The sequence below is a fragment of the Podarcis erhardii genome (assembly GCF_964252035.2).
Source record: "Podarcis erhardii genome assembly, chromosome: 5".
In the NCBI taxonomy this organism is placed as follows: Eukaryota; Metazoa; Chordata; class Lepidosauria; order Squamata; family Lacertidae; genus Podarcis; species Podarcis erhardii.
The window spans coordinates 14,183,382-14,199,095 of record NC_138509.1 but is presented as its reverse complement, the minus strand read 5'-3'; the positions used below and the strand labels follow the sequence as shown (position 1 = coordinate 14,199,095).

Genomic DNA, 15,714 nt, shown 5'->3' with positions numbered 1-15,714 from the left:
TGAGGTTCCCCTTCCTTCCTAGCACTAGGACCGCAGCTTCCAGGTTTCGTATTAAAAAATGCAAAAGTGTGTTGTGTGTGTGTGTTAAGTGGGTATTTATGTGTCTTAACAAGGGACAGGCCTATATTTGGAGCCAGACTAGGACAAGGCTTAACTAACCAAAGCATACTTTGTGACTCTGGAGAAACGTAACCAAATTGAGATGGGGATTGTAAGTGGCTGGGACACTTAAGGAAGGAAAAAATTAAAGCAGAGGCAACTGGAGCAGATCTGAAGCAAGTTCTGCTCTGGTTAAGATCACAGAGGCGACTGAATCTGAGAAAAGGGGGCAGTGTGGGAGCGACAACTTCCCAGCAAGCCGTTTCCCTTTCTCGCTCTCCCTCCCCTCTTGTCTGGATGCCCAGGGCTTTCAACATGGGCCCCAAGACGATCAACTTACTGGGCCTGGAAGAGGAAGACTCTCCAGTCAGCCGTTCTGAGGTAGAAGACGTTGGGCCTCTTGTTGTAGTCCGATGCTTGGGTGGCCAAGGAGTGGTGGATGCTGATGGCATTCTTCAGTTCCTCCTCAGCCAGGGCCTTGCCAGGCTTGTACTCCTCCTGAAATGCAGGCAGGCAGGCAGACAGTGGGCGGGTCTGGTGAATTTGCTCCTCCTGACCCCAGCCAAAAGGGCATGGGGCTCCCCCTCCCTCACATCTCAAGAGTCTGATCTTAGGTCTGAGTGTGATGGAACCAAGAGGCTTCTAGGACTGCAAGATTGGGACTTTGTGCACATCCACACCAGAAAACCCCAAATAAGGGGACCTCAGATCTGGTAGGCAGGACATTGGACTACAGCAGATATACCATTACATGTTTCAGTTGAGTTTTGTGTGTATATATACGTATATAAAATTTGCATCAGCTTAATTTTTACTCAGATGTGTCATATTGGCAGAAGGTGGGCATTTTTGTAAAAATGCTTGGAAATCAGAGGAGCTCTCTGAAAGACTCTGGGTGGCATTTTTCTTCCCATTGGTCTTGGGTTACGACCTACTCTTGCCATTACGTCCTGCAATATCCACCCTGCCCGTTCTCCTAACCAAAGTTCATAAACACTCCACCACAAACATATTAAACATCCACATTCGGGGAGGGGGATTCCTGTGCAGAATTTAAGTCACGCAGTTGTCTTGCTATAGCTGTCCAGTTCATTCCAATTAAGGCCACAACTACCCTGGCTGGCCCTTGCTTCTCTAGCAGCACTCAGAGACAGTAGCTAAAGCACGAAGTGTTTCTGCTTAACAACATTCAGGAATAAATGAGTAGTCCCTCGCTGCCCAAATGGAGCTCTGGAAGTATTGACAGATATCCAGCATTTCACAGGACTGCTCATTACAAGGGTGTGGGGGGGCATCTGTCCCTGGTCAGCTTCCAGCAATATGAGTTGTGCGGTGAAAATAATTCCTTGATGCAAATATGGCTTCTCCGAAATGGCTGCCCTTGCAAGGCCATCCTCACAGGAGCCTGTGTCCCGATATATGAGGCCAAAGGCATATCTCACCCAGCATCCCATTCCACTCAATGTTCCCTACCAAATTTGAATCATGTTGCATCTCTTCTAACCCCCTATGCCAGCCATGGGCTTCACCGCCTCCTGTTCCTTCCTCTGCCCACTGGCACTGACTGGCACCAGTGCCACATCTCTTCTGCGGCAGACTGAATCTGAATCCGTCCCGACTATTTGTCATCTCCCTGAGGCTTCCATCACACAGCCAAGTGGCTACCTAAAACTGAATCTAGGTAGTCGTTGCTACTTGCTGCTTAGCTTCCACTAGGACCAGGGTTTCCCAAACTTGACACTCCCTGTTTTTGGACTACAACTCCCATCATCCCTAGCTTGCAGGACCAGTGGCAGCTCCCACAGCAATGGCCACCAACCTGGATGCCTTTAAAAGAGGATCAGATAAATGCATGGAGTAAAGGTAAAGGGACCCCTGACCATTAGGTCCAGTCGTGGCCGACTTGGGGGTTGCGGCGCTCATCTCGCTTTATTGGCCGAGGGAGCCGGCGTACAGCTTCCGGGTCATGTGGCCAGCATGACTAAGCCGCTTCTGGTGAACCAGAGCAGCGCACGGAAATGCTGCTTACCTTCCCGCCGGAGCGGTACCTATTTATCTACTTGCACTTTGATGTGCTTTCAAACTGCTAGGTGGGCAGGAGCAGGGACCGAGCAACGGGAGCTCACCCCGTCACGGGGATTCGAACCGCCGACCTTCTAATTGGCAAGTCCTAGGCTCTCTGGTTTAACCCACAGTGCCACCTGTGTCCCTCTCAAAATGCATGGAGAGGAGAAGGTTATTGAGGGCTGCTAGATACAACGGCTATGCTCTGCCTCCACAGTCTGAGGCAGCAATGCTTCTGAAACCACAGGAGGGGAGAGAGGTCTTGTGCTTGAATCCTGCTTGCAGGTTTCCCCAGAGACAACTGTTCAGACACTGTGAGAACATGACGCTGGACCAGATGTGCCGCTAGCCTGATCCTGCATGCTCTTCCCATGTTCTTCGTTTGCAACCCTTTGGGAAAATGTGCATCGCGTTGGCTGCATCAACACTGCCTGCTGGGTGGGGAATTTCTCTCCCACTGCAGTTCAGCCAGACTTCTGGTGTGGAACCTGACATGTATGTAGGCCTGTCCCTTTGTAAAAAATGTGCACAATCATCACAATTATCTCAGGCTCGTCTTAAATTGGGGAGGATGAATCACCCTTCAATTTTTCTGGGTTAACAAAAGCAAGAAGAGTTGCAAGATGCCTCAAGAGTTCTAAAAAGGGAAATGATGCTGTTTCAGTTTGGATCAAGACCCGTAACACTTGAGAGGCCTACTATACAGGGCTATCGCGAGGCTAACTATAACAGAACCTGCAACCTTTAGCTGCTGCAGAGCAGAATCTGCGAAAATGCAGTATCCACATAAATTTTGCACGGCAGGAATATGAATGTTTCATGCAAGCTTAGTGTCCCGGTTTTTAATCCTCCAGACCCGGCCACCCCTGCAGGACCTTAGCAGTCCGGTGAAGTGAAGGGTGTCAATACAGTACGCATCAGTTAGGCAGAAGCGGAGCTCTTTCCCCCTGATATTGCAAGAGACACTCGTCTCGACAGCACTGAGGCAGATGCAAAGCAAAGCCAAGAGACTGTCACAGCAGATGATCTTCTACATTGACTCTGGTCTGCGTGACACATGGCTGGACTTTCCATGCAGTCTCACTTTCAGTTCAGAAAAGGTCTAAACAACATCCTGAGGACAAGAGAATATAATTTCTCTGGCCGTGTAGGAAAGCTCATGCTATGGGCAGAATTGGGGAAGATGTCAGAAATTGCACATGTACGTAAATGAGGGCAGGGGCTTGAGGTCAACCACTTGGCGGATGGGGGAGCAGGGAATTGGCGGGGAAAGAGGAGATTCCCAGTGAGTTCCATGCCCAGCCAATCTCAACACTCCTCGTCTTCAGTCCCAGCTTTCCTAGTCAACATTTCAGTTTAATGAACGGAGTTATTGGAAGCAGAACAAAACATGCAAAAACCATGGGGGAAACTGGGTTGGCTCCCTTATTCCAGCCAATGGAAATCATGCTTTAGTTACCTTCTGTAGATACAGGATCATGCCCTTCAGGATTGCGTGGAAAGTCTTCCATCCCCTCTTCCCTCTTGGGGCTGCCAAGGAAAAGGGAGAAGGGTAATTACAAAAGTTGGTGCTAGGCAAAGGCCTCAGTGGGAGGGGAGCAAGATCTGTGGAGGCATGAATTTCTGGGGGCCTGGGAATGAGCACATTCTGTATGGCGGGGCTGGCAAGGACAGGGCTGGTCCCATCCTGATGTTTTCTAGGGCAGAGGCATCAGGAAGCTGTTGAAGCTCCACTTAGAGGAAGCAGGAGCAGCGAGAGGCTCCTGCCAGGTAATTCTGTACTCGGCAACAGATACGAAGCATACAGGCACAGCATCTAATCAGATCAAAAAGGCATTAGCTGCCTGGGATTAGGAAGGATTTTGCAGGGGAAATGGAGGGCGCAGCGTGGATGCATTCTTTGGGATGGGCCAGGTACCTTCACACCAGGCAAATGACTTGGTTCCCTGAGTGACAACTGCCCTCTGTGAACCTGGAAGAATGTCCTCGCCTTGCAACCTGCTCCCCTGCCCCTAATTGAAAACCATGCCCAGACAAAGAGACCCAAGGGAATAGGCTGTCACCTGGTAGAAGGAGCTTAGTTTATCCCCAGCAATCTCTTCAGTACAACCTCCCCCCCCCCCAACCGCTCTGTGCAACCTTCCCGGTGCCCTCCCTGAAGGTTATGCATCGTCCCATGCTGCCAGCTACATCTGGCACAAAATTGCAATGGTATTAAAAACCCAGCAACCTGCAAGAAACAAAATAAAATCCCCACATCCCCCCCCTTGCCCTAGGCTAGAGATCTGTGGAAAAGTCATGCTCGACTCAAAGGTTCCTGACCTGCTCCTGCAACACATGTTGTTTGGACTCCACCCTAGCCTGCAATCCTATATAGACACTTGAACTCAGTGGGGTTTACTTCTGAGTACACATGCATGTGGACAGAAATGCTTATGTGGCCCTGTTCAAAGAAGCTGAAGATAAACACCAAGAACACTGCTAAGGCAAATATGAACCGCCATTTATCCTTGGATAAGATGTTCTAAATCGGGTCGGCAACGTGTGGCCCATGGGCCAAATGCGACCCATGAAGCCACCCCTGAACTGAGCTGCCCACTCGGTGAGTCCCCCTAAACCAGCGCGGTGCGGGGACTTGCTGAGCAGTGCCATAAATTGTGTCTGCGCACACGCAGATACTGGAAATCGTGTCTGCGAATGTCCAGACGCTGAAAATTGCTTCTACGCAGGTGCGATTTTCAGCATCTGGGCATGCGCAGATGCGATTTCTGGTGTCACGCTGTGCCAGTCCGGGCCACAGACGATCTCCATGGGAGTGATCCAGCCCATGGCCAGTAAACCTTGCCACCCCCTGTTCTAAACCATACCATCACTGCTTTTTTTGTTTTGTTTTTGAATTGCAACCTCTTCCTCACCAGATTTCTACTGCTGAAGTGGGAGATATTAAGACGCAGCCTGCATGTGGCGCCATCAGCACAGTACAGAAACCCATCCTAGACCCTTTAGAAATGGCAGAGACTCCACAAGACTGCACGAGGGGAAAAGTAACTTTGCAGAGCTTATACAAAACACTTTAAGGAACAGGGAAGGACAAAGGACTGGCTGGAATTTGTGAACGGAGCCCCTTTGCGACAGCAATTGCTGGTTAAAACAAACTCCCATAAAATCTGAATCGGTCAGAAAAAATGGTGGGCTTTTGTTTCCTGCAAAAAAATCTGCAACTCCCTTTGAATTGTTTAGAAATAAAAGAGGGGGGGGGTCAATTTTAAATAGAGGGGGGTCTTTCCTCCTCATGTGGGACATGGACAAAGACTCTGGTGACCAACCACCTTTTCTTCCAGGTGCAGCGGACCTTCTGGCAGCCACAGATGTTTCACCACACAGTTCTGTACATGTGAGAACTTCAGTGGTGGATCACATACTAGCCCCTCTGGGTTGTTTTTAAAAAATAAATAAATTACTGGGGAGGGTGTCTTTCTGCGGAAGCTTTTATATTATTATTATTATTATTATTATTATTATTATTATTATTATTATTATTATTAAATATTCCCAACAGAATATTAAAAACACGACAAAACATCAAAAATTAAGAACTTCCCTAAATAATAATAATTTTTTGCTTACACACTCCTTGGCAAAGCTGAAATATTTGCAAGGTGTGTTTCTTGGGCCAAAGACAGGGCAAGGATCCTGCCTTCAAAGGCGATGCCATTTAGAATCATAGAATCATAGAATCGTAGAGTTGGAAGAGACCACAAGGGCCATCGAGTCCAACCCCCTGCCAAGCAGGAAACACCATCAGAGCACTCCTGACATATGGTTGTCAAGCCTCTGCTTAAAGACCTCCAAAGAAGGAGACTCCACCACACTCCTTGGCAGCAAATTCCACTGTCGAACAGCTCTCACTGTCAGGAAGTTCTTCCTAATGTTTAGGTGGAATCTTTTTTCTTGTCATGTATACAATTTCTGCTTACCATATGAACCAACAGCTGGAAGAGAAATTATTTTTGATCTACCGTATTTTTCTCTCTGTAAGACGCACATTTTCCTCTCCAAAAATTAAGGGGAAATGTGTGTGCGTCTTATGGAGCGAATGCAGGCTCACTGGCTTCAGCGATAGCAACGCGAAGCCTCCGAAGTGCAGTGGAAGCGCTCCCACCGTGCTCCGGAGGCTTCGCATTGCTTTCACTGAAGCCTGGAGAGCACACTGACCCCTCTCGCTCTCCAGGCTTCAAAGATAGCACCTGTTCCTTTCGCCTTCGGGTTCCTTTCGCTGAAGCCAGGAGAGTCTTGCTCTCCAGGCTTCAGTGAAAGGAACCCGAGGCTATTTGGAGAGCAAGAGGGGTCGGTGCGCACCCACCCCTCTTGCTCTCCAGGCTTCAAAGATAGCTACCTGAAGCCTCTAAAAAGTTACCTCCTGCCTGTGTGGGGCTAAAAGGAAGTGATGCCCAGCACAGACCAGCACCTCCTTGCTCACTTCCTCATGTGCAGTCAAGTGCAGTCCGTGCCATTGCCAAGAGGGAGCCCCCTCATCGCCCCGCACACCACCACCAATATCAGACTTACTCTTTTTGCAATCCGGCTCGGCATGGCTCTTGCGCACGAGGAGGCTGTGCTTGTATGTAGCGATGCTGGGATCCTGCGAGAAATCCAGGAAAGGGTTGCTGCAGCTGCTGATGCGCTTGATGGACTTGGGGTTGGGGTCTGCCAGTTCGGAAAGCGACTTGCGCAGTTCCTCTTCGTCTCTGCACGGCAAACAAGCAGCGTTTTAAAATCAGCTCAGGCCCCACACTGGTCCCACCAACAGTTCACCCTGCCTACGGTCCAGTCATTGTACCTTGACCATTTTCAAGAGGACGACAAGGAGGAAAGCCCTGCTGCAGGAAGACAAAGCCCTTTTGCTAGATCCTGGCTGCAGTTGCTTCTTCTAACCCAGGGGTGAGGAACCGGTGGCCCTCGCAGTTGCTGCTCCCATCGTCCCCACCAACTGGCCTTGCTGCTTGTGGCCGATGGCAACCCATCAGCACATGGGAGGCCACAGGTCCCCCCCACCCATACAAGCCAATGGGGATATGAATCTGACAAGACTCATTGTTGGCATCTGAAACAATGGAGTGAACCTCTGGGGGTGAAGTTAAATCACTGCATTAGCAGCATTGAAGCAACCTCTCTTGGCTGCAAGCCTGAGCAGTGTGTCTGGAGGTCTTGGGCTGCCCAGTTGACAGGACACCCTTCTCGGCCTCAATGATGTGGTCCAAAGGAAAGCAGAGCAAGACATTTGGCACCAGCCTGGCTGCAGGTGTTGCTGGAAGGAGGCGTACAAGGCGCCTTCCAACCATCTTAGGTAGAATCATAGAATCATAGAGTTGGAAGAGACCACAAGGGCCATCGAGTCCAACCCCCTGCCAAGCAGGAAACACCATCAGAGCACTCCTGACATATGGTTGTCAAGCCTCTGCTTAAAGACCTCCAAAGAAGGAGACTCCACCACACTCCTTGGCAGCAAATTCCACTGTCAAAAAGCTCTTACTGTCAGGAAGTTCTTCCTAATGTTTAGGTGGAATCCTCTTTCTTGTAGTTTGGATCCATTGCTCCATGTCCGCTTCTCTGGAGCAGCAGAAAACAACCTTTCTCCCTCCTCTATGTGACATCCTTTTATATATTTGAACATGGCTATCATATCACCCCTTAACCTCCTCTTCTCCAGGCTAAACATGCCCAGCTCCCTTAGCCGTTCCTCATAAGGCATCGTTTTCAGGCCTTTGACCATTTTGGTTGCCCTCCTCTGGGAATGTTCCAGTTTGTCAGTGTCCTTCTTGAACTGTGGTGCCCAGAACTGGACACAGTACTCCAGGTGAGGTCTGACCAGAGCAGAATACAGTGGCAGGTATTCTACTCTGGATCTGTGTAGGGCTTACTCCTTAGTCTTTTCTTCTCCTGACGATAACCCACAAGGCAGCAGAGGTTTAGGATCAATTATTTCCTTCTTCGGCTACTTTCCCAGGTGGATGAGTTCCACCTGCCTCCCACTTCCCTCTACAGCACACGCAGAAACCACCTTCTTAATAATAATAATAATAATCAATCAATTGACATCGCTTGTAGGGTTGCAAGAAGTTTTGAATTATATGAATTCTTGCGAAAAAGGACTAAGAAGGAGTTTATTTAAGATTTGGATTTTATAGCAGTAACTATTAAATTAAAATGCAAAATCAGAAAGGAAGTTAGAAAACCATTAGTCGAGGTTGACGGAAGTCTTAGGCTATGATAGTCAAAGTTTGTTATATTGTATAAGATGGGATGTTATGTTTGGAAAACGTGTGCAAAACCAATAAAAATTATATATATATAAATAGCTGGAGGGCCAAGTTTGGCCATGCCTGCTGTAGGGTCAAAAGGAACCAAATCTATTCACTGTATGATCCTTTTTTAAGTGTGGCAGGCATGTGGCTTCTTTTAAGTCTTCGGTTTTCACCAAGACACATTTAAGGGATTTGCCAGGTAGAAAGGACCCTAGGAAACGGCTTTATACAAGAGTTAGACCACTGGTGCGTCTAGCCTGGTATTATACCCCGCCCTTCCCAGTTCAGGAAACCAGGCTCAGAGCAGCTAACAAAACAATTCATTGATGCTACAAAAAACAGCATAAAATATAGGATAAAGTGTAAATAACAATAAAATCAAAAATCAATTTAGGGGGAAAATCCATCCAATAAACATTGGATGATCACCAGGGCTAGCTGGCTAAATTAGTCCCACTTGGGCCAGCGAGGAGACCAGGGGAGAAGCAGCTGTGGGATCCCAGAGTGGGCAATTTTCAAAAAAAGGGGAGGGGGAGGGAAGGAAGGGGAACAAAAGATCAGGCTTCTTGACGGTTGGACCCACTATTGCTCTTGTCCATTTAATCTGCCAGAGCCTGTCTTTGCATGCAGGTGAAGTCCCTAACTCACTGAGGGTTTATCGGCTGCCCTCCCCTGGTTTAACCGGCCAGAAAAAGTCAAAGAACCTAATTCTGGCTTGAAAGGGGAGAAAACACACACACACACACACAAAATAAAAATGGATTTTAAAAGTTAAGAACCTGCAGAACATGATTATCTAGAAAGAGGCAGCCTTTTGCTGCTTTCAAGATGAGCGTGTATGCAGACACTTTTGACTTAACCTTAAAAACCAAGAAAAAACTTTAAAAACTGATCCAAACTTTGTATGTATATTACTCATCATGTGAGTCAATGGAGGGGGGGTTGTTTTATTTTTAAAGAACTAAAATGATTAGTTGTAAGCATGCAAATGTCCTGTACATTACTTAAAACACAACCCACCCACCCACTACGGAAGTAGGGAAAAAATGCACAAAACTAATCTGACCACGGAGGAGTGGGGGGGGGGACGAGCTTTGTGGGTGGGGAATGTGTTGTTCATCGTGGAAGCTGAGCTGAAAGAGCACAGCGAAGAAAAAGCAATGCCTATAATGTAGGCAACGTTAGCCAACGATAACAAGCTCCCTGAGAGAGAGAGAGAGAGAGAGAGAGAGAGAGAGAGAGAGAGAGAGAAAGAAAGAAAGAAAGAAAGGGCAGAACAGAACTCCTGCATTGCAGGGGGTTGGTCTAGATCCATGTTAGGATATATAAGCTAGTCACCAAACAGCTCCTTAAACCAGGTTACAGATGCCAAAACAAAATGCCTAGTTGGCTTGAGCCGAGATAATTTGAAAGCTGTCGTATTTTCAAGACGACTTTTTGGTTCCTGAAATTCATCCTGATTGTGCAGGTGAAATATAACAGATAGGATGTGTTGCTCGTGTGTGAAAGCAGTCAAGATCCAAGAATGCCCAGGCATGCACCTCCAGATGGTGGAGACATCAGGTGCCATCCTGGTGCCCAGGCATCTTCACTTGGTTGCAGGTGGCCGATTGCCAGGTGCAAAATGTCCCCAGTGCCTGGACTAGAAGACCCTTGGAGTCCCTTCCAACTCTACAAAATAGGATCGAAAATGCAGCAGTCTGATTGGTCCTAGAACAATGCAGCAGTATGACTGGTCCGCAGGAGCCACCCAATCCAGCTCCAGGTGGAAGTGAATCCACAACCTGATTGGCCTACAGGAGAATCCCGGAATTAGCCAATCACGTGCAGCCCATTGTGTAAATAATGTATATAAAGCAGATATTTTGGGGGAAACGTTAATTCCTCCTCACCACTATGAGCTGAACAAAGAGCATGAAATCCACTCTCGACTCTGAGTATATTTCACTCAATTTTATGATTCCCTGAACATAATAAACCTATCAGGTTTATCCATCTAATCAGTCAATCAAGCCATCAATCATCTATTGTCTTTCGTTCTCCCCACAATACTCTACTAAGCTATCATCTGCACACAGCCCACAGTATGGTTACGGCTCGGGAGGAGTTTGGGTTATCCTTTCTCTCAGTCCCCAGCTTTGTTGAAATATAATCTTGGGGTCATAAAGGCCTCAGAGGCAGAGACTTGAGTAGCTGCAGTGAAGAACAGGAGCTAGGTTAAGTGTGAATGACCTGTCGATCCTCTGCCTTATTTCCCAGCATCCTTCAGCAGAATCTGCTGCTTCTGCAGCCTTGGCGAAGACCTGCCTCTTATTTCAAAAGGAAGCTGGCGTTCTGCACATCACTTAATGCGGAAAGGCCTTGCAGCTCCCCAGCATCAAAGGGAGCTTTACAGAAAAAGAGAGAGAGAGAGATATTCGCAGATACAGAGGGAGGCGGCACGGACCAAAACCTGGCCACGAACGCAGAGATGAGAGTCGATTCTGTCTCCCCACCCCACCCCGCCCACAAAGGCACACATGGAAAAGGACCCGAAAGCAGGCTGGCGTGTGCGCACACAGTGACACATCCCTTCAGGGTTGGGGACAAGTGACGGGTCTCATGCGCCGTCTGCCTTGTGAATCATGCCTCGGTACTGGCTCCACACCACGCCAGGGCAGAGGGAAGCTGGCACGCTGCATTTCCCCTCACAAACACAACGCAGGCTTAAATGCATCAAGCCCAAGCCGAGCTGTCTCCATGGCGACAGCCTCGGCGATGCTGGCTTGGCGCCAGGGTTGCAAACCAAGATGATTAATTCCAACAAATCCATTGAACAAGTCAGTGGGGAGGGAAGCCAAGTGGGCAGATGAGAAAGCTAGCACAGCCCACGTCACTTCAGGTTGGCAGAGAGCAAATGCCAGAGTGAAGGGCACTCTGTTTGGCCCTGGCCCCCCCAATGGATCCTGTCCCAAGCTCACCTTTCGGCGTAGCTTTTGCTTCCGAGGGAACTAAAACATAGCACAGGGCCCAAATCGCTAGGTCTGACGGCTTCTGCGATTCATTGGATGATGGCAATCAATACTAACCCTAATAATAATATTTTAAAAACTCTATTATTTATACCAAATATGGGATGTTTCGGGTTCCATGATGGATGGAAGGCAGCACATAAATGTAAGAAAAGGATAAAGTAAATAATACGGAACTTGAAAAAACAAAAAGCTATATAGAAGTTAAAAAACAACAACTAAGCCTGTTACCCACAGGTTCACAATCTAATAACTTTTACAAAATGCTAAGCGTGTTAGTAGAAACCATATCCAAGTACAGTGGTACCTCGGGTTACATACGCTTCAGGTTACAGACTCCGCTAACCCGGAAATAGTACCTCGGGTTAAGAATTTTGCTTCAGGATGAGAACAGAATTGCCTAGCAACTGCAAAGGGTGCTATCACTCAGCCCCTCAGTCTTGCAACACAGCACGGATTCAAACTGCCGACCTTCTGACTGGCAAGCCCAAGAGGCTTAGTGGTTTAGACCACAGCGCCACTGGCGTCCCTCATAGAATTGTAGAGCTAGAAGGCACCACAAGCGCCATCTAGTCCACTCCACTGCAATGCAGAAATCTTTTGCCCAACATGGGGCTTGAACACATAACCCTAAGATTAAGAGTCTCGCGCTCTACCGACTGAGCTACCAAGTGTTCAAGAGTCCCCAACAAAGCAGTCCTCCCAAATTCAGGTGGTTGGTAAAGAGGAGCCCACTAAGGAAGGTAGTCTTCTGAAATCTTGTGAGGACCCTTTTCCTCTTCTAGAAGAAGGTGTTTGATGGTCAAAGCCATTGACTGCTTTAGTACCCTGACATACCAGGGGGTATGTTTTGTCTTAAATACAGTGGTACATACGCTTCAGGTTACAGACTCCGTTAACCCAGAAGTAGTACCTCGGGTTAAGAACCTTGCTTCAGGATGAGAACAGAAATCGTGCAGCGACGGCGTGGTGGCAGCGGGAGGCCCCATTAGCTAAGGTGGTGCTTCAGGTTAAGAACAGTTTCAGGTTAAGAACAGACCTCCGGAACGAATTAAGTTCTTAACCCGAGGTACCACTGTACCTGCTTGCTGTCGTATTTTCCTATTTCTTGTTTTTACTGTCCCTGGTCTTTAAATCACTTCACATGTCACCTTGAGCTTCTTAAAGGAATGGCAGAGCATGAATTTTTCAAGTGAATAAATAATAAAAGATTAACTAACTGAAAAATGGCAAGATTTAGCAGTAGTGTAAAACATAAAACAATGAAGGAAGGGGAAAGGAGTAAAAATGGCGCCCGCCTGAGAGATGCCAGAACTGAGTTCCTGTGAGTTCCAGCTAGGGAAAAATGCCCTCAATAAAACTATTTTTAAGTTCAGCAGCACACTAATATCACCAAGGGGCAAATTCCAGGCCTTGGAATTGACTGCAGATACAGCCCTGACTTTTCCACACTTCCTATACCTTGCCAGAGGCAATGGACCCAGATAAATTCAAACCTAAGGGGTTTGATCCAAATGCTTACTTCGCTGCACTCAGAGCGAACATGTCTCAGCAAGGGACCTCCATTTTGCTATCTACTCTACTTCTTTTCTCTCTGGTGGAAGTTGCGACTCTTCTGGAACCGGGGCTTCAGAGATCTGAGATTCACTGCCTTGCTCTCCACCACCCTTCTAAGCGCTGCCTCAAATGTGCAGATTCTTAGTTCCACGTGTGAAGGCGAAATTGACAACGCAACCGTTTCATCCTGGTCCCAGCTTAGTGGGTTGAATTTACTCAAGAGTAGAACTATGAAAATGAATGGACCTGAGTTAGATGTGTCTATTAACTTCCACTCTGAGTGGGATGGGTGTTGAATACTACCAAATAGTCCAAAATCAAACAAAACTTTGTAGGAGGAACACTTCAAATGTGTTCCAAACACATCTGCTCTAGTTCTGACTTCAAGGGAGAGGAACCACTCCTGCTCCTTCCTAATTGATCAGAATACCTGGAGGCAGGTGGTACTTAGGGTGAACAAGGTTACATCGCAGGCAGGACTGCTGCTCTGCAGTTCCTTACTTGGGCAGTGAGGATGTGTGAGTGTTTTGGAGAGTGACATGAAAAACTGCATGTGAATTCCCCAGATTTGTAAATGGAAGAAAAGGGACACACTGAGGGGGCGTGGCCTGACCTATTTAGGGCCGGCACGGAGGGGGCTCGCCCTCTTTCGCTGGCCAGAGCCACATTTTCCCACCCTCCCTCCCTTTAGGTAGGTTCTAGGCAGGTCTCTGACTTTGCTATGGACTTTGGTCTGTCGCCGCAAGGGGCATGGTAGGAATTTTTCCCAATTGGCAATTTGCAGCCTTTGGTTTTTTTGCCTACCTCGTAGCAACTCGTCACAACTCTTCGGCATTGGCAGTAGGCATTGGTAAGAAGGGGTTAAGAGGATGTGGGGGGGGGAGGAACGCCATCACCTCCCCCCAGCAAGCGAAGGGTGGTCCGTTAAAGGACTCCGAGGGGCATGGCCCTGTCCAAAGCCTATGGAGGTGTGGGCCAAAGGTGTGGGTCGACGTGCCTCGGCAGAGGACTCCCCCGATATAAGGTTAGCCCTTCCCCGTGTCTCCAACAAATGGGCTGGATCCGGATAGTCGATAGGACCAATGCCTAAGCCAATGCCTCTCATTCCTGAATTCAATAAAGTTGTGGCCTAATTCGCCCATTAACCTTAATTATGGAGTCTCGTGTCATTATTTATCCTTGTGGGGGGCGGGAACTCGCCACGCAATCTGATTTAAACATGAAAAGAAACCCAGTTCACTCTTACTTTCTATATTGTCTTAACAATCTTCCGAAATGACTCACTTTGAGACTTTCAGGGTATGTAAACTCCTTTCCATCAGCTAGTAAATTATATGGTAAGTGGGGGGAAATAACCTTAAAGAAATGCCTACGATCAGAGCGGGGGAAAGATATCTAGTAGTGTCCCCCCCACCCCATTTCTGGAAAGAGGAAGAAATACGAGAATTGCTACGGAAATTCCGATGAGCTCTGAGTGAATATATTGGGGCAGCCATGCAAATAGCCATTGGCCTAGTCATCAATGATGAATAACAAAAGAAGACAGATCTTTCTAATGTTTTGAGCATTAGAGTGATGAGTCTCACTCCCCCTCGGTGCCATTCCTACTCTGGCTCCCTCACCTGGAATTGTAGGAAGACTGGAAAGCAATCGGTCTGTCCCAGCCCCCAACAGCTGCACAGCCTTGGAAGAAAAGCCCCTCCCTGCTGCAAACCAAGAGGGAGGCAGTTCCAGAGCAGAAGTAGGGCTAGCTACCGTGGGAGTAACTCATTTCTATGCACGAGTTAACATTGCGCAGGAGAGGGGAGCGGCCGTGGGGAACAGGATGCCAACGGCATGACTTGGCAGAAGACAAGAGATCCATTCCATGTCAGATGATCACAACGAGATCCAAACCTTCCCATCTTGCCAAACGTGTCGCTTTGCACCCGTTTCTGCTGTGCTGCAGGGTAGCAGACCTTTCTCCTCCCTGTTCTCCTGGCAGGTGCTGATCATGTAATACAGTTCATTGCTGGGATTCGGAAACACAGGCCCAATTCTTGCTAGTCTAAGGGAAGAAAGGGGGAGCCTGGACTGCACTTAAGGAGAAGCACTGTTCATCGATACAACACATCTTCTCAATTCACAGAAAAGGAGGTCGCACAGAGCTGGCGATGCTCCTTCCATTCTTTTGGGCTTGAAACGCCTCTACTAACTGAAGCGTGTAACAGTTTCACTTTGCCCCTATGGCCGTGTTGGCCAACATACAGTGGTACCTTGGTTCCCGAATGGCTTGGCTCCCAAACAAATCAGCTCCCGGATGCCACAAACACACAAGTGTTCCAATTTACGAACGCTTTTCAGAAGCCAGACGTCTGACGCGGCTTCCGACTGAGTGCAGAAAGCTCCTGCAGCCAATCAGAAGCTGTGCCTTGGTTCTCGAATGGTTTTGGGAGTCGGACAGACTCCAGGAATGGATTAAGTTGGAGAACCAAGGTACCACTGATGTGCTGGCTTCCTTCTCTGGCTGAGATGAGGGTCCAGGAATCTGAATATGCTCACCAGCTATTGGTTCTAGGCCACCAGCACCTTCTGTTCTCCAGCAGAAATGGTCCCCGAGCAGCTCAAGAGGAATGTCACCATCCCTATTCCCATCTCCTTTCTGTCCTACTGCTTCCACTCTACTTGGATCTGGTCCC

The 15,714-nt window shown here is 48.1% G+C and overlaps 1 protein-coding gene across 4 annotated transcripts in view; it reads right to left on the bottom strand.

The window, feature by feature from the left end:
* Positions 1-15,714, bottom strand: part of PSD (pleckstrin and Sec7 domain containing) — a gene marked incomplete at its 5' end in the record, with an annotated part of 89,143 nt that overhangs the window by 3,827 nt on the left and 69,602 nt on the right. For all 4 annotated transcript variants that reach the window (XM_081864233.1, XM_081864234.1, XM_081864236.1 and 1 more), the window contains 3 exons: positions 440-597; positions 3,623-3,693; positions 6,733-6,911. In XM_081864233.1, coding sequence (XP_081720359.1) covers positions 440-597; positions 3,623-3,693; positions 6,733-6,911 — 408 coding nt within the window. The remainder of the gene's footprint in view (positions 1-439; positions 598-3,622; positions 3,694-6,732; positions 6,912-15,714) is intronic.